This window comes from Camarhynchus parvulus, chromosome 1 (assembly GCF_901933205.1).
Source record: "Camarhynchus parvulus chromosome 1, STF_HiC, whole genome shotgun sequence".
Taxonomy (NCBI): domain Eukaryota; kingdom Metazoa; phylum Chordata; class Aves; order Passeriformes; family Thraupidae; genus Camarhynchus; species Camarhynchus parvulus.
This window is the reverse complement of record NC_044571.1, coordinates 90,476,037-90,499,390: the sequence shown is the minus strand read 5'-3', so window position 1 is coordinate 90,499,390 and position 23,354 is coordinate 90,476,037. Positions and strand designations below refer to the sequence as shown.

Below are 23,354 nucleotides of genomic sequence, written 5' to 3'. Positions count from 1 at the left end.
ATTGTTGGAAAACTCCACCATGTCACCTGTTCTTGTTCGGGTATTTATCCTGTCTGTGAGTTACTTCTGCCTCTGAACTGTGGAGCAAATCTCTGCAACACTCTGCCAGAAGTAAAACAGGGTCTGGTTCTGTAACACACACTGCTCTGTCACAAGTGGGCTCCAAGAGCCAGGAGTCTCAGCAGTCCCTTTGGAAGTCTCACCTACTCTTGGTTTTACACAGCACAGGTCAAATCCCACCCACTCCCCAACCACGTACAGCCCCATTTTATTGCTCCCAATCCTACAAGAGTTCTGTCTGCAGAAACACCAAAACTGAGATGTTGGGAAATAATGGACAGACAACAGCAGAAATAAAATTTTTGTAGGTTTAGTGTTTGCAATTTGTTTTACAGCTTATAATGAAATACTGTTAGAGAGAGTCTACATTCATATGTTTCAGGCAAAATACAGTTTTAAAATCGTAAGGCACTTTAAGATGTCCTAAAACAAATGCTTAGATAAAAATTCAACAAGAGGGCTGGATGAGAACCCTTTCTACCCTTAGTGTTCTGGTCAGTAAATGATCAATTCTCTAGTCAGGCAAGCAAGTGAAATAATCAATAGAAAGGTTTCCAAGACAGAGTTACTGCTGTATTAGTGTGCACTCTGGAGCAGTCTATTTGAAGTGTCTTCAGTTGGGGAGGGAGGGCATGGTGTGAATAAGATGCATTAAAATAGTTCTTTGAACTGGGCAACAAAGATGCATTGCAAGGATTAAGTTTCATTACTTTCATTGGATTAAATTCCTTCCATTCATTATTGCCAACAAGAGTAAGGAACAAAAAGAAGTTGGTTCTCCCTTCCCTCCCCCCCACTCCCATTATAATTCAACAGAAGATTTCAAAGACTTAAAATGACCAGGACAGAAGCCCATGAAAAACTGCATCTGGCCACTTCAGAGTATGTTTAAATATTCATTACTGACTTCCTCAGGTCTCACCTCTTATTAAAGAGAAACATAAAAGAATTGGCAACTGTCTAAGTTGCTTCCCATCAAATTGATATTTTGCTTCTTTTTAACATGACCCCACTGTTCCCATCAAGTACCTGCATTCAGAAACACACCAGCAGCTCTCCCTGGCACAGGCTTGGTGGGGCAGCAGATGAATGCAGGCAGGGCCCCAGGCCCCACATGGAAGAAGGAATGAGCAACTTTTCCTTTACATGCTTGTGTCTCAGCTTAAGAACAGCTTCAAAAGCTGGTCCTGCTGGGCTCCTGCAGCAACAAGGGGACTGATACCAAAACAATGACTGCAGACTTCACTTGAAGATGCATCTTCAGGAGCTGAAATCTGCTAAAAACTGACAGAAAACAAACAGTGGCAAAACCACTGCCTAATTCTCAGGGCCCCCGAGAAGGGGATGGTAAAACTAGTGCCTATCATCCTGCGTATTTTCAAGTTGTGTCTCACCTATTTTATTGCCCTGTACATTTTCAAGTCTTTGGGGGTGAACAATTGCTGAAAAACAATTCACAGGGGCTCAATGTGTTAGGCACTACAGTATATATCTGCATCCCTAGTCCTCTCAAAACTACCTCAGAGGGAAAAAACCTCAAACCCAACCAACCAACAATTTGTTTTTCATACAAGTTCTTGATTGTTTTAAATTCTGGCTTGAATTGCACTTTAAAGCCCAGCAGCAAAAAGAAAACTTGGTAGCTATATTCAGGAATATATATATATATAAATTTTTTAAGACACATTTTATCAAGTCTAAAAATGCATAGATATCAACTGCATAAGCTGTCAAGTTTTGACCTGGCTACAGTGAAGAATCTGTGAAAAAACAAAGATTACCCTAACAGACCATATAATATTTGGGCAGAAGTGGGATGCCTGTTCAGTTAGGAAAGAAACGCAGTTAAGGATCGACCTAAATTAGAACCAGCCACCACTGGTCTGAAGTCATCACACACAGAGGTGCTACTGTGCAAGCAGGAACTCTGATGAAATCTAGCTTTGTGAAGTGAAAAAATTCATGACTTCAAGGCAGCTGCTGCTAAAGACAAGAAAGGAAGGAGGTACCTCATGGCCCTGAGCTCAAAAGATCTTGAGATCTCAACTTGTGTGGCTCACTTTTGCTGGCAGGAGTGTCAAGCTCTAGATCACTCAGTTGATTGCTATGGTTATACCAGCAGGCAAGTTAAAATTGTGGCTCTGGAATCATCTTACTGTCATTCAGCATTGCTGTGCCTGTGTTCACTTGGGACAGCAAGAAGCATCTGAAAGAGGAGGTGAACAAAACAGGCCACTCACTGGTTGCAATTTCACTAACAGCATGCAATTGGTTTCTCTCAAAACCTCTAGGTTCTTCTTCCCAAGCAAGCCTCATAGAATCTGCTAAAGTGACATCCAGTTGCTTGGCACATACACCTCACTGGGTCTTAAAAATATACTTTAAAAATTATTTGGAAAGGCATAGAGCACATGCAATTAATTCTTTGTGGATCAATGCACACAGGGAATCACATGTGTCTGTGGGAACTAAGTTGCAATGGTTAACAATGGACAGGGTACTATTTTACTATCAGATAATTTCAAATTCCAGTTCTTTCCAAGGGAAACTGGGGAAATAAAGAGTTCTGTCAAGGAAATGCAAGGCAAGAAATTCAACTTGCACACCAAGACAGACTGGAACATACAAAGTTTCACAGACCACGTTCTTCAGGTCACATGAAAGCAAAAATTGTAGTCTAATTTAAAAAAAAATCACTAAAGCTAGTTATAAAGAGCAGAATTATCAAAGTGCTTTAATACATAAAGTGTCAAACATAATTAAACAGGACCATTAACACAGAGCTGCCATAAGATGTTCAAATAGGTATATGTGTTTTCTGAATGCAGGAGAGAAACACAGGTTTTTTAATTATCCTTTAGGGCCAAAGAGGGTTTAGAAAGTTTTTCTTTTTCATTTCAGCTTCTTAACATGATAGTTTTGCTCTGTTCATGCATTCAAAGGCACAGTTGGATTTACTCTATCAGAAACTGCATCAAAAGGACTGTCTACCATGAAATATTAATGAAGGGGCAGCTCTCACTGAGTGAAGCACACAACAGCCTCATAAAGTAATTTACAGATAGCTGTCAATTTGTAATATTAATTTTATAAGATATTTCTTGATTCTTAAAAATTCAGAGCTATTTTCTGCAGCTTTCCCTTAAACATAGTTTAAGAAAACTGAGTATATTATTTGAACCATCAAGAGACTGCCCAAGCTATTGCCACGAGAGCAAAGGCAAACAAATAAGGAAGACATTTCAAAAGCACCTTGTGCAAGAAGCTCAGATAACATGCCTTTGCCTCCCTACCAGTTTTTCCTCTCCTGTTAGGAATCAGGAAAAAAGGACATTCTCCACAGCACTTCTCTGGGTGTTTCAATTCACTGAGCTGCTATGTACCTTAGGCCCGTGACCTTAAAGATGGAAAGTAACTCTACCAAGCACAGCAGAGCAAACTGTGGGGAAATGTGGCTGTTTATAAACAAAAAATGTCAATTGAGACCATTCCTACAGTTCACAGCTATAAAGGCAGATTTGCTCCAATAAGCTGAGACTCAAAAGTATGATACAGAGCATCACATCTGGTCTCTTGCACAGGCCATAAGTCTGAAGTAATACCAATTATAACAGAACAAAATGTCTGTTTTCTGAAGGCACCATAAAGACAGCAACACTTCAGGTGTAATGGGAAGAGGGAGAAGGAAGAAAAATAACAAATATTGTTAGAAGGAGACATTAAGAGCAGCTCAGTATAACAAGGGAGAAAAAAGGTGGCTCAGTTCTATGATGGCTATAACATCTGTAACAGTACAGAAACCCTACACCTCTAGGCAAAGGAAGAGTAACCAGAGTTTGGAAAAATCTAGTCCTGAATAAAAAAAATTCAACTTTCATTTTCAGTGGATGAGTGTAAAATCTGTAACTGAGATCAAAGGAGGCAGAAAGGAATCAAACTGCTATATAAAACACTGGGGTCCATACATACTCACATGGCATCATTAGCCTGTTTCTGGTTTACCACAGTGTTAAAGGATCTGGACAGTCTCCTTTGCTCTGCAGGATGACTGAAGTCCAGTCAAGTTTCATATATTAAAATCCTTCTGAATCCGCCAGTGAGAACAAATCCCTCTCCCAGCTCATCTGAGGCAGGAGGTGCCTCCCAGCCAGGAGACATTTCTAACAACCCCAGGCAACCTACAGGCAGCATGCTACTGAGTTAGATCTCCTAAGCAGCACTGCACCAAGCAAGTCCAGGCTTGCTAAGATGTTCTGTCCCTGCATGGACTTGAGGACAATTTCTCATAAGCTCTTCAGGCCGGTGGCTCATGCTTCACGATTCCATTATTACTTTTCAAATCCATTTTCCTTCCCGTCTTCCCCCGCGGCTGCCCGTTATCCCAGAAGGACTTTCTGCATCCTGTGCGCGGCGACGCTGGCCTCATCCTCAGAGTCAGACTCGCTCTGGGAAGTGGAGCTCTGGGAGGCAGAGCTGTAGGGAGAGGAGCACTCTGGGGAGCACAGGTAGTGCATCAGCGGGAGCCGATACTTCCCACAGAAGTCAACGAACTTGATCTGTCTGACGCAGCTGTCAAAGTACACACCTGTGAGGGAGAGGGAACAGAAAGACATGAGACCCTGTGCCCAGGCACCTGCACACTCCACAGGGCTCTTCTGCCTGGAGCATATGCCTTCAGTTAGGATTTCACTGGCACTGCACTGCATTATATGTGGGAGCACAAGGGATACTGGTGGAAGAGAAGGAACCAGGATACCTCTGAAAATGTGAAATTTCTTTTCTTAGTAAAAAATTCCTGTAAAACTGTATTTGGTAGGTGACTCAGAACAGCATACTTTTCACATAAAGACACAGGGCAGTTATGTCCAAATAATGCAGCAATTTCTTCTAACCATTAGGAAGAAAACTCAGGCTGGGAACTTGCAAACTTCTTAAACGTCAAGTGAATTAATGCACTCTACTTTCAAACTTGTAAAACCTCTTCTACCAGCTAGTAAAAATGCATTCACAAATAGACCTTCACAGTTCTACTTTTCTTCTGCTTGAGTGAAGCCACCATGCTGAGCTTGGATGCTACTTTCCATGGCAACAGTCTTGCTGTAACACACAATTATGTTCTCTTCCTGTCACAGCAAGTGATTTTAGACGCTGACATTTTCAGAAGTTTCCAGCAGTGTTTAAAGTCCTAGCTGGTCAGGAGAAAACTTTTCTCCTGCAGTGCTAGAGCAATGCTGCAGTACTGTGCAAGTTCATATGGCATAGTGAAAAAGCACAAAAGCACTGTTATCCAAGCTGTGCAAAACTCTTAAAAAAAGAAACTTTTCTTTCCCTCCCGATATAAGTCCCAGCCCTTCCATCTTTGCTTATGGAGCATGCTTTGATATTGTCCTGTAAGAAGATAACAGCTTGCATTATGACTGCAGGGTAAGATACTAATTAATGATTTTTTCCCCCTTAATCTTCTAAATGCTAAATGTGCAGATCATTTTCTCTGGTTAAATATTAAGACTGAGCCAGATTAAGCCCAAGTATTCCAGGCTGTTTTAGGAAGTCCTCTCATTCCAAGAACTGCAGACTAGTGGTCCCAAGCTAGAGTTGCTGTTGGTAAGTGCTAAGCATTAGAGCCACTCTCCTCTCTTCCACCCAGAAATGATGCTCACCATTCAGCAAGAGTGTGTGCAAAACTTCTGCTGTCCATCACTTGCTCTGAGCTATTTCAGGGCAAGTGGATCGGAAGCTTCCAATCATAAAACCACAGTGGAGTGCTGAGATGAGCTACAAAGACTCTGACAGAAGTGCTGTCTTACATTCCCATGCAAATACAGTAAACCAGCACTGCAACTCTGAATACTGTTCCTAAGTGAACAAAGCTCCTTAAAGACAAGCTTCCAGGAGACCTGGAGCCAGGGAAATACAGCCAGAATGTGGCTGCAGTGAGTAACACTTTGAACCTGAGTGAGCTTATAAAGTCAGGGCAAGTCAGAGGGAAAGGAAACCATAAGGTAAGAGCAGGAAGCAGAGCTGTCAAGTGAACTTACCCCCACATTTAGGATTGGGGCAGTTGCTGGCCAAGCTCAGGTAGCGGACAAGGCTCTCTGGGAGGTCGCTGGGAGTGTAGGGAACGTTGCGAGTTTTAATGGTGCGCCCAGCCAGCTCCTGCAGGCTCGGGGGGTTGTAGGTCAGGTCGCGCACAAAGCGCACCACCAGCGGGTTCCCACGCAAGCTCAGCTCGTCCAGGTGAACCAGGTTAAGGATCTCTCGGGGAAGGTAAGTCAGCAGGTTATTGTGCAGGCTAAGGGAACGCAGGGAATGCAGCCTAAGGATGGAGATGGATACCCTGTCAAGATGTGCAAGCAAAATTGCCCCACAACTGCATTAAGCAGGCCTAATTACTCTCCCAGCTCCCACCAATTTCTTTTTGTTTTTTCCCCCTTTTAAAACATAAATTCATGCTAAAGAACTGTTCTTACTCCAGTACACACAATGCACTTGAAAACTCAGCTCAGCACCAGAATACCTGCTAAAGAAACACAGTCTTAAACACGCTGCTATCCCTCTCAGTATTCCCTGCACACACCCCAAAAAAGGTAGAACAAAAGTGTACAAACTGAGTGCTTTCAGGGGACATAATGTCTCCTTGTACCCAGCACATGCATCAAGAACAGTCCATGCAGTGCTCTGAATAAGTCACCTGCTCTGTCTCATGCATTAAAGATGACTGCTGGGAGGGAGCCAGCCCTGGGAAGCCCCATGTTTTCATTGCTTGCAGCTGCACCACCTCACGCTGATACCACCAGATCTGAACGAGGTCAGGCCAGGCCAGCAGCGGCACAGGGGACAAGCAATTATTTTACTTTTGGATGAGGCTTTCCGCTCTCTGGAAGCACAAAGCAATGCTCCAGCACAGGATCCAGGGCTGCTCCAAAACTTGTAAAAGTTACAAGACATTGTACTTTATGAATAATCCCACTACACCACCAAATTCCAACTTGGAGAACTCCATGCTGCCATTCAATTGTTTTTAGGGTTACAGCTATACCTCCCATCTTCACCTCCCATCTCAGGCTGCACATACAGAACTGCAGTGTCCTCTTCCCCCCATTATGAACAGATGAAGGAGTAACCTAGCCACTAGAAGTATGCTATAGGATTACACAAACACTCTGAGATCCTAAGGTAAGGAATGTCAAGGGAACATAGAGACAAAAAATACAAAGACAAGACAAGACAAAAATACACACAAAAAGGTTTTGGGTGAAAGGCAAAACCCACCCAGCATTCATTACTAATACAACAGTACCATTCTTACTTATTAAGGTAGCAATTTAATTTTTCCGAGTTGCCCAGGTACTTTTCAGGGTCCTCTATACAAAACTATCAATTCACTGTAAGGTGCAATCTTGGTGATGGCTTTTTAACATAACCCTTTCATTAAGTTTTCCAGATCATATATTCATGGTCTGCCTGCCATGCAGCATGCCAAGGATGTTCTTTTTGAAATCCAGTCACACTAACAAACTGAAGGACAAATAGGTCCTCCCAGGTACTTTTATCCACATGCACAGAAGTAAAAGTTTAAGGAGTTAATTACAGATGGTGGTTGATGACAGTAAATACTCACTGTGCCAGCTGAGGTGGAATGCTCTGGATCTTGTTGTCACACAGAACTAGATACCTCAGAGAAGGCAGTTTTGCTAATTCAGGTGGAATTGCTGTAATGAAATTCCCTCCAAGGTATAGAAACTCTAAACTGAAAAACAGAAGAGAAAAGAGTGCATTATTTCATTAATTTCAAGTTTCCTTTAACACCTGAGTTTTCACAGCTACTGCATTTCTTAAAGGAAATTGACAGATGACTACCTATGAGTTAATTTGCTGAGAGCAGGAAAAAAAGCTGAGTTGCACATCAAAATTACAACAGAGCTGCTGTTTCACAATAGATAATGTTGAGATTTTTACCTCCAAACTCCTGCAGTTACCATTACACCTGCAGGTAGGCACAAGACAACTGTGTATTCCTACACCAACCCCTTATGCAAAGCTCCTGCTCCTATTTCCAAGGATATGCAGCCTGCAAACACAAGGTCTGCAGCACCTCCACAGATCATGGCAGCCAGTGGCAGCCAGTGGGAGCTCTCAGTTCCAGCAGGAGTGAAGCACAAGCACAGTGTCTCTCCCTGGAAATCCTGCCCCTGCACCAGCACTAGTTGCTCTTTGTGGAATCATCTGACTCCTCGGTGACTAACTGGAACCATTAGTCAGAGGCAGCCAGTCCCCCTTAGATACAATTCACACACCAACACCACAGCTGCAACAGCACACAACAGCACACGAGTGCACCTAAGTCACACAAGTACACACATGCAATTTCTCAGAGATTGATTTCACTACTCTGAAGTCATGAAACCCAAACCAGAAACCATAGCTGGGCTTCACTGCAGTTTGGGCCCAAATAAAAGAATCACTGGATGTCCTGTGAAAACTCAGTGGATGGGACACAGGAACAGAGAGAGGCACTAAACCCCTTCTGCCAGGAGTAGCCAGTATGTGCTGTGTATCTCTGCCCTTCTAGGAAGAAAAATTGGCAAGCATTTCTCTTTGGCATAATAGCTTTAAGTCCCCATTCCACAGACTCAAGTAGCTTTCTTTACATGTTCTCAGATGTTGTCTGAAAGAGGAGCAAAGGCAGGCTCAGTTTGGGTACATCTTGCTAACCACAGTCCAGCCAACATTTTTTCCCATGTTTGAAAAAGGTGGATCGCACAGTCCTGGTTCAGCATCTCCAGTACACACTCAGGCTGCCTAACTACAAAGCACCTTGGCCTTCTCTGATCCAGCAAGCATTGCCCACAGGCCAGGGAAAGTGAACTCATCCAGGCTCCATCTGCCTTTCTTTAAGTATAGGTTATAACTTCCTTGGAGTAGGAGACACCTTCATCTCACCCCAGCAACAGAGAAATGCTATGGATACAAGTGGCAACAGAAACACAAGGAACAGAGAGCACCCAAAGGGCATGGTGGTCCACCCAGACAAGGTCTGAGCCCTGAAACTCTGTACCACAGCATATGTGGAGCGCAGAGAAGCTCCCCCCTGAGACTTCCCCTGGGATGGAGCAGGAGAACAGCAGAGTGAGTCTATTTCACTCAGTTCTTGCAAGAAACTTGAACCCCAGAGATCCAATGACAGCATCTGCTTGGGCTACAGAGGCCACTACTGCAGCACAAATGCACTTGCCCAGCAGCAAGGACAGAATGACAGACCTTTGCAACACACCAGGAGATGCTTCCAGGGCTCAGCTTTCCCTGGATTCCCTTATATTTTTCAAGTATGTCAAAGGCAAGCTAAATAATAGAAATTGGACAAAGTGGGCAGAAAATTAAGTCTTAAACTGAATTTGATTACAAGGAAGGCAGTAACTACAGACCAAGTGGGACAGCGCATTTGGAGGTTACTCTGGAGGTGCAAGAAAGTGTACAGTGAAAAACCACCACCAATTGCCATTGCTTCAAAGTAACCTTAACCTCTCTTCTACTCCAACAACTTTTATGTTGAGGGGGTAGGAGGAAGGCTGCTGTGCAGACCATGTCAAGGAGAGATTATTTTTAATTAACTTTTGATCCCCTAACAAAGCCCTGAGTTTTAACCAAAATTCCTCCTTCAAACCTCCATTATTTCCTGAGGTGGATTTAGGCTGCTTGGCCCTCATTATGGACTTAACTGCTGAGTATACAATTTCATACAATTCCTAACTCCATTACAGTGCTGGAGCTCACACCAAAAGCTGTTGGGCAAGGGAATTCTAGCAATGTGGATTTCAATATTTAAACAAGGTTTAGATGTGTATGAGTTTGCACTTCCTAGGAAAAGTGAATAATTAACTCCTCATCCTTTGTGTTTGAGGACACTAATGCCAGTAAAGTGACATGGCATAAAGAAAGGTAGGCATCTCCTACCAGCAAAGGAGAAGAGGGCACAAGTTATCCAGTAAAAATGTTTTGGGAATTCATTTCAAGGTATAAAATGCATATGTTTCAAGAGCAGCCTACTGTACAAACTAAGTGTACAAAAACACTGCCTACAAACTTCTTACAGCTTCAAATCTGTTCTTTGTAATGTCTGTAATGAGAACACTCAGTGATACCAGGAAAGATATAAAGACCTAACATCAGAATACAAACGGTCTCTAACTAAAACCCACTAAATAAGGTAACTCCTTCACTGGCAACAAAATGCTTCTTAAAAAATGTTTTCTTTTTACTCATCTTCTGAATCACCTTTTTGGGGTCAGTAGACTGAAAACTCATGGGGCCCAGTCTGGTACAGCAAATTTAGAATTTCCACATCAACTTATGGTATTGATTAGATGAGTAATTTATTTAAAAAACACAGGGAGGGGGTTTTGAAACAACAAAGAAACTTATTTAAAACACAGGAAAGACTGAAATACTGCTCTCAGCCGGAAAACAAAATCTGTAACTCCCATCCCTCTAAGTACCATTTGCTAGGAAGAAGGATCTAGGAATCAACAACAGCCATTTCTGCATCAAACTGAAGCGTCAAGAATTGTCTGAGCAAAGTTAACCATGACACAGGAAAGGATTTTCAAGAGGCATGACCCTTTTATCAAGAGCACTGACCACAGCACTGGGATGCAGTTTGTTCCCACCTCATCTGCTCCTGGCCTGAGATTTGTGTCACACTCACACTAAGCCTGTATCTGGAGGCAAAGGTGATGCTGGCTCTTGAGCTGTCCTGCTCAGGGCAGGACAGTTTGCTGCTCGGTAAGACAAGCAAAAGCACTGCTCAGCTCTGCCCTCTTCACACAAGAGCCTGCAGTAAGGCAATCCACAACATTTAGCCCAGGTTTTTGCAGGAGGACCACAGCAGGGATGGCACTGAGCTAGGTGAATGCTTCTAACTAACCTTTCACACTTAGACCTAGTCCCTCTGACAATCATTAATCTGTACAGTCGTTTTGATCGATCAGCTAAGGTCTTGTGAACTGCTGTGTACACAGAGGTAGAACTGGATTTCTTTCTGCACTTTCAAAATTCCAGAATCTTCAAAAAGACAGAGATCAACTATCATCAAACGAACATAAGCTCAGTTCCAATTTTTGAGGCTAGAATGAGTGATTTACTTCCAACCTGCCACACAGACTCGGCTGAAAGAGTTTCAAGAGGGGACAAACACTAACAAAATCAATCTCAACAGAATCTGAAAAAAAACCCCAACAACCATGTGACAGAGTTACTAATGAGGGTTGACACTTTCTCTCCTGCCTTTTAGCAATGTTGACAAATACACTAATAAAAGGCCAGAGTTCCTTTCAGTCTCACACCCAGCAGCCCCCTGCTCAGCACAACCCGTCCTAATTGCTGCCAAGAACAGCCAGCACGCTGAGCCCATCATGTGGTGCTCCTCTCTAGCAGCGTATTTCACACCACTGGGCTGTAGGATGGCAATGAAAATACTTTTACCTACTAGGAAATTAGTGGAGAAATGCTCAAACAACTATGATCAATTCAGGGGGTGGCAGCAAAGGTTAACTGCAAAGAGACTGCACCTTCTCGCTTGAGTATGTCCTTGATGTTTTCAGGTCATCATAAAGCACAAATCAAATCCAAAAGCCCCCAAACATTCAGTAAATAAGAAGAGCCACTCTGAGCACTAGAGGTATTTTTTAATACCCTATCAATTAACACAACACTCCCATAGTCATATTTCAAGGGGATAATATCTTCAGGCATAGGAGATACTCAAATTTTCAATCCACCCTGTTTCCCCACAGATGCTTCTTTGGATAAAATTTAACAGCTGACATCAAACAGATGCATCTAAATAGGTAATATAACAAAACCCAAACCAGCAATGGTGCCTGAAATAGCTCCGGGTCTTTTTAAGATAAACTTTTTAGCAAGAAATTTCCAGGGCAGTTTTGAGGCTCATGCAAGGGAGGAATTTCAAAGCAGCCCACAATACACTCCTGTTAACCCTGTTCTACGATTTGCTAATTCCTGAGAGAACTGCATAGCCTTTGCTGACACGCAAATTTAAGATCAAACGGTCGTCTGAACGCTATTTGCAAAACGTTTGAAGAGGGGAAGAAGAAGGGAGACAGCAAGCAGATTTCCTAATGCTGTATCTTTATCAAAGCTCTGCTTGCCCTTTTTCCCACACTAACAGCTTGTCTAACATGCTTAATGCTACCCACGAATGAAAGCAAACGCTCTGGTTTTCAATGCATCTAAGCCTTTACACAAACCTTGTATGAATCCAGTTGGGTGTTTGAGGGCTTTGATCCCAGCCCTGGCACAGCCAGGCTTTATTAGAGGAATACCAGCAAGAAGGAAAGGAACATGCACGGGTCTTTTCCAAGCTCTGCCTGCTCCCGGTGCTCTACAGAGCATGAGAGTATTCACCAGAAGAGTATGACTAAACTCAAAATTCCCATGGGAGACTTGAAGTATCAGCGGCATTTCACTAAGCCTTTGAGAATTATTCATTTTACAGGACACTTCCAGGACATTTGCCCAGGCCTGCACGCTGATCAGGGTAGATCTTGCACGCTTTAAGCCAAAACTCACAGCTGCACCATGAAGATCAGAGCTATGTCTGACCAGATTTGCCCTACAAATTTTGTTCCAGGATAGACACAAGTAGATGGCCACATTTGTAACTCACCAGCTGTAATACACCTTGCCCCACAGCGCATCCCCAGTTGGATCAGCAGAGGGAGGACATGTAGAACCAACGTGCAATGGGATGTCTCTGCAGATCACAGCTCAGGAGCTGCTGAGGGGTGTGAACTGAGTCTGAGAGAGAGTGACTGACCATAACATCTCCCACTGGAAACACAGCAAGGTCAGCAGGGAGAACTACAGAGAAGATAACACTTGTGGCTGCCTATGCTAAGCTTGTATTTTATCAGGCAACAAACAGGAACGCAATGCAAAGACGGCTGTTCTCACATGTCTTGTGCATTCCTCACCCTAAATTCACAGCAAGAGCTAATACTCAGGTGTTGCATGGTACTGACACACCAGCTGACAGGAACTGGGGATGCTGGGCATACAGAAGGACCTGACATGGCCTCAACGTGATCAAGGAAAAGCCCTCAGCAGGGTGAACACCTACATGTCTCAGAAACACATGAGGCTATTGCTGGTCACACTCGATGCTTCCAGTGAAACTATGATGAAAGAGCACTGAATTTTCCTAATGGAAAACATGCAGCAGAGGTTATTCATCCCTGGTGCCAGCTTGCTATGATCAGCATCATCCTACTGCCATCACCAGAGCAATCATGATCATACACTTATAAAGCCATGCAAAGGAAGTTTCCAAGCATGTTGGCGGTCCTTCCACAACAGCCTAGGAGACAACCAGTAATCAGGAGCACAGCCCTCACTTTCCACGCAGGATCTTGCACTGCACACAAAACATCTGTGTGGGCAAGGATGGGGCAGATGGCTGAAGCCAGAAGGAGCAGGACACAACAGCAGCAGGACTGGCTGTGGTTCTTACCACCAAGTTCATTACCTTGCCAGGACACCAGGAACACATCAGGGAAGTTTCTGCACAATGACCCAAATACAGCTTGTGTGAAGTGGTGGATTTATTATCTTCCTGGTGTGTAACAACACGTGACACACACCTCCCGTTGCAGGACGTTCGCATTCATAGTCACCAGCGTGTTCCTTCTCCTTTGGCAACTCAGACCCATCAGCTTTTTATATTTTCCACTTTACCACACACACAGACTCCTTACCTGCTATATTCCTGGCCTTCACTAAAACTGACATGCTGCCCCTTCAAAAACTAAAACAAGAAAATATAGGGTGCAGAGGAAAGACATGAGGCTTAGTTATCAAGAATATAAAAAAAAAAAGAAAAACTCATTACAGCTCAGACATTCCCTGGAAATCCAAGAAGCATTTCTAGATTTCTGCAACTCCAGTCTGCTCTATAATCAGTGACTGGAGCAAATGAGAAGCTGCCAGGGTCACAGGAAGAGGAGAACTGCTGGTCTCAGGAACTATAGTAGCAGCAGGAGGAACTTGATCAGTAAGAGTGTTGCCTGCATTCCCCTGTGACCTCAGAGCCCCCAAGATAAAAGAAAAATTTCTTTTTATGAGATACTGCACATGGAAAAAGGGTCAAGGTCTTGGCTTGTCGGCAACAGCAAGACTGGCATTTGCAGACTGAGCTGTGAGGTTAATAGAAGCCACAACACCAGGTGCCACCTCCAACTTCTAGAGCTCAGAAACTAACAGAGGTCTCTATGTTGCTGTGCTTAACAGCTGGCTCTGCTCTGTCCTTGCTCAGGCTCATTTTACCCACTTCCACAATAAGCACGCTCACACTGAGGACACCTCTCTTGCCAGCAGGTAGGAGCAGAGTCTGGCAGCAGTTTCTCTCCAGAATGTACTTTCTATGTTTTCGGGAAGGGTCACTGGTTATCTGGGTCCCAATGAATAGATTCAGGAGTCCCTCTGGAGGAACAACACATTATAAAGTGTTGTTTTCTCCCAGCGCTGGCAAAGCCGTGGGCAGCTCCCTTTCATGACTTACACAGTCCCAGATACAGAAGTCACTGATGGCAGAGTGCTAAAGAAGCTTACAGTCCTGGTGGGGCACAGATTTGCTATCTTGAGCTAAAGTTCAATTATATTCTGTTGACATGTTAGCAGAAATTCAATGAGGTAGCAGTGGTGACGTGGGCAGCAGACAGAAGCTGCGTCTACGTGTAACTTTTCAACCCCACACGTCACTTTGCAATGATGAACAGACAGTTCAACAGCTTTGTTTGCATTTGCTCTCTCCGAATTCTCCTGCTGGGGGTTCCAGCATGACTGGTCCAAGAAAAGCTGCAGGACAGGACAACAAGGAGCCCTGCTCCAGGGCAGGTCAGAGGGACAGAGGTGCAGCGTGGAGCACAGGTCACAGCCTGCCAGGGCACTGTGTGTGGTGCTGTGCAGCCCAGTACCTTCCTGGGGATGTCCCAGAAGAAAAGCAGGGCTGAAGTTTGCTTTCTTGGGAAAAAAAAAGGAAAGAGAGAGAAAAAACCTACAACCCACAGAGACCACAGAAACAGCAGCAGGGAGCCTCTGACTCAGAGGTGGGAGCAACTTTCAGATCCCAACCACATCCTGGATGCTATCAGACATGCTAAGGAGACAATGTGGATCATATTCCTCATGCTGCCCTCCTCCATTGGCCTCCTCTCCATTGCCTCATTTCCTTTTTCATCCCTCAAGCATCTGTTCCCAGACAGAAAAAAGCTGAGTTTCCTCTTCCTCATGACAGGCCCAGCCCAGGATGCATCATAACTCTGCCAAGGATATGGGCATTCTCCATCACTCAAAATGTCTCATAGCATCTCTCAGCCCAGAGAGCTTAACCCAGAACTCCTTCGAATCCTTAACAGGTGCATGCTGTGCTACCTGGACAAAAGCTACAAACCCAATTGTATTATACTGCAGTAGACAAAACCTTTCCCCAACAGCACTCAAGCAATTGTGGTATGTCCCACCTACACCCATGGGAGACATCACACAAAACATTCTGTGCTTCCACTGGATGCAGCTCTGCTGAACCACCCAGAGTGACTGCTGGTATTTAGGGTCAAGGGTGCTGGAATTTGCATAAGAAGGCTGCTTCTGGCAAGTCCCTTGGCAAAGACCTGGAGCAAACAAAGGTCAGATCCAAAGTCTTAGCAGAGACCCACACAGAGGCCAGCCTGGGGCTTGGGAACGCAGCAGAACACACTGAGATGCCTGTGTCACCTAAGCCAGAACCAGTATTCCGCTTGCCCAGGAGGACACCAGGCTTCAGGAGTAGCCAACCCAGGCCTATGCAGGCAGCCAACACCCTGTGCTAAGGCCTGTTCCCACCTCAGCACTGTTCCAATTGCTGTGATTCAGCCACAGGTTTCTGTATGACCGGCCTGCAGTGGCTGGAGACAGCCCCAGAGCCAGAAGTACCCCTGCACCCGAGCACAGCCCAGGGCTCCATGCCTCGGGTCTGTCAGATGGGTTGAGAGAAACACCACAAAACCCCACCCATGACAGCAAGCCCCCAGTGGGACTGCAGCTGTATGGGCAGAAAGACCCTGCTGTTTGATGAGCCACAAACACATCTTTATCCTCCTGAGCAACCCATTGTGCAGCCATGAGCTGCAAGACACATGGGGTTTATCTCGCTGTCACCCAGAGATGTGCTGGAGAGGAAAACCTTGGAAAGCCTTCCTCATGCCAACACCCACACCAACCACACCATCACCAGGAGAGCGGCCCTGCACCAGGGCAGCCCAGGGACTGGGCAGTGCCAAGAGGCACCCAGTTTGTGAGCACAGAAGGCTCATTGTCGCCTGAGGAATACACGAGATTGGTTGGGCTGGAAGGGACCACAGCAGGTCATCTGTTCCAGCCTCCCTACTCAAGCAGGGTCACCCTAGAGCACACGGCACAGAACTGTGTCCACCGGAACACCTTCAGTGAGGGAGACTCCACAACCACCCTGGGCAACCTGTTCCAGTGGTTGGTCACCCCCATATCAAAGTTCTCCCTCATGTCCAGGAGGAACTTCCTGTGCATCATCCTTTTCTGCCTGCTGCCTCTTGTCCTGTTGCTTGGCACCACCAAGAAGAGCCTGCCTTCATCCTCAATGCCCACCCTTTAGACACTTTTATATATATATGTATGTGGATGAAGTAAAGGACGTCCTGGAGTTTTGGTAACTCAACATGACGAAGAGGAAGAGCCACGTTAGCGGCAGCAGTGCTTGGACACACCTGAGGCGGGAGAGAAGTGACCCTCCGAGGGGGAGCGTGGCAGAAAACCCGGCTGGGCCTGCCGAGGCTGTCCCTGTTCCCGCGGGGCCCGTCCCTCACCTGTGGAGCTCCTGGATTTCGGGCGGGATGCCGTGGAGCCGGTTGCCGCCGAGGCTGAGGCTGCGCAGCCCGCGGAGCTGCAGCAGCGCGGGCGGCACCTCGGAGAAGCGGTTCCCGCTGAGGTTGAGGACGCGGAGGGAGCGGGCGAGCGGCGCTTGCTCCAGCCCCTTGGGCAGCGAGCCGGGCCCACCAAGCCGGTTGTTCTTGGCCAGCAAGGTGTGGAGGCACGGCAGGGACAGCAGCTCCGTGCCCATCTCCGTCAGCCCCGTCCCGCTCACGTCCAGCACCTCCAGCGCCGGGAACCACTGCGACAGCCCGGCGGGCAGCGGGCCCGACAGCCGCCGCGGCGACAGCACCAGCCGCCGCGCCTCCGCGCTGCGCCGCGCCGACAGCTCCGCCGCCAGCGCCGGCTCGGGCTCGGGCTCCGGCTCCGGCTCCGGCTCGGGCTCCGACTCCGGCTCCATCGCCAGCTCCGGTCCCGGCTCCAGCTCGGGGCCGTCCCCGCCAGCCGCCGCCATCCCGCCCGCACTGACCGACGGCCCCGCACGTCACGCGGCCCCGGCCCGCCCCGGAACCTGCATGGCCCCGCCGCCCCCCGGCGTCATGCTCGATCCCGGGCGCGCCGCCGGCCGAGCCCTCAGCGAGGCGAGCGCTCTTATGCAGATTGCGGGGCACCTGTGGGTGGGCGGCGGAGGGATGGGGAGCGTTCGGCGGCCCCGGAACGAGCACGGCAGGGCGGCGCGCAGGCGGGACGGGAGGCGGTCCCATAGCGGGGGCGGCCCGGGGGTCGTGACTGCCCCGGCTGCGGCCCTGGTCTGCGCCCGGGGGCCTGGCCTGCCGGGCTGATGGGGAACCGCTGGCTGCAAATGCTCCCTGCCAAGTGTTTTACTCCAAGCTCGGGACACCAGAGCTGCTAAGTGTAAAACTGAACCATAGCTTTTCCTGTGGCCCTTTTGGTCATCCTGGGAGCCCGAAGAGGTGCTGCCTCAGCCCGTGTGCTCCATGGCCTCTCCCTTGTGGCAGCTGATGCGGGAGCCCGGCCCAGCATCCCTGGTCAGCGGGTGTTTTGTCCAGGGATTGATCTGCTCTGGTCCCTGCAGAACAGGGAGGTTGCAGCTGAGCGATCTTTGAGGCCCTTCCCACCCAAAACATTCTGTGGTTCTGCGAGCTGCTGCCGTGGAGGCACTCCCAGTGCGTGTCCTTGCCTGGATGTGAAAAGACAGCTTTGGCCTTGAGCGGGGGCATTGGCAGGAGTTAATCCGTCACACACGAGTCTGCCAGGCGAAGCTGTCTGACGCTGGTCACCCATAGACATGGGACTGACCCCTGTTGTACCAACATACACAAACAGGTCAGGATTGGTGATTCCAGTTCATTGCTCTCTGAACGCAGGGTGACATCACTGTAGTCAGTAATCAGAAGAAGAAGCAGCAGCCATATGTGATAACAATGAGAAGATTCACAACCCAAAGGAACTTTTGCCTCGACTAAGTCCAGGCTTAAGAAGCAGACTTACTTCCTTGTGATGCATAGAGAAGCCAAAAAGGAGGGAATAGCAATCTCCCACCTACTCAAAACACTTCATGTACACAAAAGGCTCTGTCATCTTAGACTGAAAGAAACACAAACAAAATCACAGTTTGCAGGTACCAGCCAAGAGTTTAAAACAATGTGTGAAGTAGCAACAATGCTCATTTCAAAGGTGTCCAGAATACTATGGACAAAACCCACAGTCCACTTGTCCTTCCTTTGGTGTTCTTATGAACTCTGGATTTTATCACCACAAATATTTTGACATGACAGCTCCTGCTGCTGAGACGAGGAGGTTGTCAGGGCTATGCCCAGCCTTCAAGAAAGTGTGCCACAGTGGGTAGGAATGAACAGGTCAATTTCCATTGGACTCCTTTCATTTGTTTTCCAAGAGTCTGTGGATTCACAAGTATAAGCCCTGATGTGAACCCAGAGATAGCTGCAGAACAGACACTTCACCAGTATCGTTAACTTCTTATCAACATAATTTTTCCCACTTTACAAACATTGTGCTGTTCCAGGACTGTTTTAGGAGAGTTTATGTAACCACAAGAGTAAGGTCATCTGGATTTTGCTCTTCTCTTTTGTACTGCTTTAAGCCTGGTTCTCCTCAAGGTGTGTCCTGTAACATGGTTCAGGAACTGAGTCTTATTATAGATCAGTCTGCTCCTGTCTTCAGAGCTAAAGTTAATAAATACCTTACAAATGCAGTTCAGCCTCTTGATCTACCACTTAAATAGCCTATTTCTCAACCTGAAGCTTAACAGAGAATTGTGATTAAGGGTATGTAACTATAGTGCAGTAATTTAATACCCAGATGTGCACAACTCCATAAACAGGTCAGAGCTTTTCCCAGGCCTCTACAAGCAGCAGGCAACAGACTTTTTGCTTTTCCTCTCTCCCACCTCAAAACCACTTTGCTTCAGTAAATATGCATGGAGGACAAGGCAAAATATTTGTAGTGCCACCTAGCTAAATGTGTGGCTGCTGCTTCCATTAATTTCTTCTTAAAATCCTGGGGAATCCTTGCAGTAGAAATTGCAGTAATAAAGCAGCCTCACTTTGCAGCTGAGCAGTGAAAGGGCAGGGAATGCCACAGAAAATTCTGCATGTGCAGCAGCTGGTACATGCTAAAGAGGCCATTAAGTGTGAAAAACAACGTGGAAAAGCCAATGTTTGTGAGTTGTTTGGCTTTCTTTTTTAAACAGCTTTGGAAGGAGCACACCAAGTGGAACAAAGCAAGGCAGCTTTTTCTTCTGTCAGACCATTATCTGCACAGAAGCACTCACAGCAGAGGCATTGCTGGGGAGATGAATAGTAGGGCACTTCCTCCTGTCATACAACACCACTGAAGGCTATTTCACCATTCAGTCATATTTTCAAGGCCTTTAGTTACCGGTTTTGCTTGCCTATGGGTTCTTTCCACCTGATTCCCCAGCTATAAAACAGAAACAGTCATGTCTTACATTTGTCCAACACACTGAGATCTGTGTATGAATGTGCAAAGACAGATTTTTTTTTGAAAACAAGTTGTGTGGCTTGTGAAAAATAAACCAAACAAGTGTTATTGTTTAAATTTTGTTTCATTTATTTGGCAGTAATATCCAAACCCCCCTGCTTCAAAAAAATTACAAAATCAAGTAAAATAAGTGCACTAAGGAAACCTACAGAATACTGATAAATTTCACACACGTACAGAAGGGAATATAGAGGGAGGAGTGGGACTTTTTTGTTTGTTGCTTAAATTTGGTTTTTTGGGAAAAACAAAACAAAACACCTTCCCTGCCCCTTGTAGTCTGTACAGCAATCGTCCCAGAAGGCAATGGCTGAAATTCAGTACTTCCTTCCCCAGCAGCCTGCAGGAGTTAGTGAGTGACCATCCTGCAGAAGCCTGAGCATTGCTCAGTCTGGGCTGCCGAGATGTTTTGGTCCCCTTTGAGAACTGCAGCCCTTAGAAGGGGCCCCGCTTTCCACCACGTCCCTTTGTGCGGGCACAAGGAGGAAGAGGCTCCACAGGCAGCAGCAGCCCTTTCCAGAGGCACTGTTGCTGCGCTCTCAGCCTGCTGCCCTAGGCTACCCTGGGATCTGTTGTATGGCTTCTTGGAGAGCTCCGCTTGCCAGAGACCACAGCCTGTCCCTCCGCCCTCAGTGCAAGAGCAAGCTCTGTAAACCTCAGCTGCCAGCACACATCTCTGGCTGCCCCAGCAGCCACCCCCATCCACACGGCTGCACAGCCACAGCAGACAGGAGGGGACAGAGAACACATCACAGTGCAGCCTACAGAAGCCCTGAAGCCATGCATTCGCCTCCCCTTCCTGCACGTGCTCTGGTTTTCACAGTTAGAGATATTCCTGACTGAACAAGATGTTATCCCTGTCCAGGGAAAGCCTTTAAGGCAAGCTGTTGCTTTTTCTCTAAGGCACTTTAACAACCCAAGCTGGAAGGAAGTGATCTGGGAGGCACTAACTATCTTTTAGAGCAGGGCTGGAATAAAGCAAAACATTATGAACAATGTTCCTGTGACTCCAGATCCAGCACATAAAGCCCTTTCACTCATACTCTTGGGAAGGAGCAAGCCTTTGCCTAATGGGTGCTCCTATTTCACCAACCACTTCTTCCAGTGCCACCAGAACACAATTATTCTGTCCCAGTGTAGCATTGTACACATTACCCTCAGCTCACATGGACTCATTCCTCTCACCTTCACAGGTGACAGCTACTCAAATCCAGGCCCTCATGAGAAAAAAACCCAAAAAACAGTCTCCTGTATTTATGACACCAAAACTTCAATGCCAGGGTACATTATAGCTCTCACTGGAAAAGTGGCACAATGTCAACGTTAATGGAAGTCCTCTGGCTTCACATCAGGAAAACAGTTCAAAGACCAGACAGCCTTTAACACATCTGGCTCACGGGAAAGAGTACAGGAGGGACCAAGCTTTCTTCTTTTCCTATACTTCTAGGTACCAGTTCATTCCTCCTCTTCAAGGAAAGCACTGTGCAAGAAGGGGAAGGTTGGGACTCAAGTCCTGCTGATCTTCACTCAACCTGGACATGCTTTTGCAGATGCAAGTGGAATTTTGCTTGAGCAAGCAATAGGGACTGCAAGATACACAGCAACAACTGCTGAAGTTGCTCACAAACAGAAAGATGGAAGTCACAAGTAGTGGATCAGGGCACATGCAACTGCTTGGGAAGCACAGCATAGGCATGAAGGCAACATGGATGTTCAGGTGTGCATGAAGTACATTTGACAACTGCATAAGAAAATCAGCTGAGCTTCAGGCTACAGAGGTGGCTATCAACAAAAGAGCATTTAATTTACATCGAGGACCAATGCTCTGAGAAACATGTGGGATGAAACTGACCCACGAAGGAATGTGAGAGTGGTCAAAGGTGGTCTGATAATGACATTGAGAAATGTGTCAGTAATGAGGCTTCCAGCCCTGACTCCAAACTCATACCTGGAATCAAAGAATAATGCTGCTGCCTCACTCCAGAGGAAGATGAAAAGCCCAAGATGATGCCAACAGCACAACTAAACAGTTTTCTACATAGTTAAGCTTTTTAAGATACTGTACTAATGGGATTACTTGGTCCCTCCGTCTCTTAGACTGCTTTGAGCAATTTAGAGAGGCACGAGCACAAACTACGAGCACATGGTCAATGCTAGCTACAAAGGTGAGAGCTAGAGAGCTGCAGTGGCAATCTGTGTCTGGTGAAACTAATTACATCCAACCCTGTCTCTTCTTCCCACGAGGGACACTGCTATCCCCCAGCTGGGAAATACCCTGTAGTGCAAGGCTCACAATTTGCCTGTGGTGTTTGCGGCAGCTGAGCGCAGTGCAATACAAACTGTGCCTGGGCATTACAGCACTGTCAACAACAAAAACCCACACACTGGGTTTTCTTGAAAGATCTAGAGCTAAAAAACATACAAAAGCTGAATCACTACCATAGGAAATAAAATAATAAAAAACCCGAAACAAAAAAAAAAAAGGGGAGTCAGCATGTGAATGTGATAAGAAAAAAATATGATAGCACCTCTAAGGAGGGGGCAGGGAGAGAAAGAGTGAGATGAGGTCAAAAGGAACCATGTTGTGTTGGAGCCCACAATGTACTGGAGGAGCTGCTGGGGACAGTCTGGTGGAAAACAAGGAGGAATGTGCTGGACTCATGCCAGCAGCATGGCACCACAACTCCCAGGTGTCACACCAGGCTGACCAGCTTTGAGGAACTTGAAGCAAAGGGTAAGGTCCTTGGACAGTGATGCCCTGCAGCACATGTGTTCAGCCACAAAACTGCCAGGCCTGTATTTCTGCAGCCAAGGGTGGTGCTGACAATTGTATTGACTGAAGACCCCCTTTACTATCCAGCATTGACCTCCATCCTTTCCCCCAGATGCAGAGGAACAAGAAATCCCTGTTAGCTCTTGGAGGGAGCAGCTGTGTGCTCTGGGGAAGGGCCCCAGAGGCTGCTCTAAGTCCCTCCCAGCCTTCCAAGGTCCCAGCAACAAAGCTCCCTGAACAAGTGGGCTCTGCTCCCCTTTCCTGGCCCCATTCTTTGTGTATTACAAAACAAATAACCCATCGCTATACATGTAAATATCTGTGACTGGGCAACTGTAGCAGACACTTGTGCATACTGAGATCAGCACTGGAGGACAGGATGGCAGGTTGGGCCCATCCTCCTGGGCTCCTCCACTGTGGAGGCCCCTTACATCTCCTTGGTGCTCATTGTCTTGGTCTTCTCAGCCGTCTCCTAGAGAAAAGAGAGCACAGAAGTGAAGCTCTGCACTGACACAGGAGCTGGTAGTGCTCTGAAGTCTTTGATCCATCCACAGACAGTGCCAACACTGGCTTGTATGTG

The 23,354-nt window shown here is 46.5% G+C and overlaps 2 protein-coding genes across 2 annotated transcripts in view; both read right to left on the bottom strand.

Moving 5' to 3' along the window:
* Positions 1 to 266: 266 nt before the first annotated feature.
* On the bottom strand, positions 267 to 19,287 carry LRRC58 (leucine rich repeat containing 58). Its single transcript, XM_030955583.1, has 4 exons — positions 16,956 to 19,287; positions 7,682 to 7,810; positions 6,099 to 6,376; positions 267 to 4,645 (listed from the first exon to the last, which is right to left on the bottom strand). The coding sequence occupies exons 1-4, from the start codon at positions 17,471 to 17,473 to the stop codon at positions 4,437 to 4,439; spliced, it is 1,134 nt and encodes a 377-aa protein (XP_030811443.1). The 5' UTR covers positions 17,474 to 19,287; the 3' UTR covers positions 267 to 4,436.
* Positions 19,288 to 20,052: 765 nt separating this feature from the next.
* FSTL1 (follistatin like 1) overlaps positions 20,053 to 23,354 on the bottom strand; it is a 54,186-nt gene continuing 50,884 nt past the window's right edge. The window contains exon 11 of the mRNA XM_030959094.1: positions 20,053 to 23,246. Within this exon, the coding sequence (XP_030814954.1) occupies positions 23,202 to 23,246 (45 nt within the window). The 3' untranslated portion in view covers positions 20,053 to 23,201. The remainder of the gene's footprint in view (positions 23,247 to 23,354) is intronic.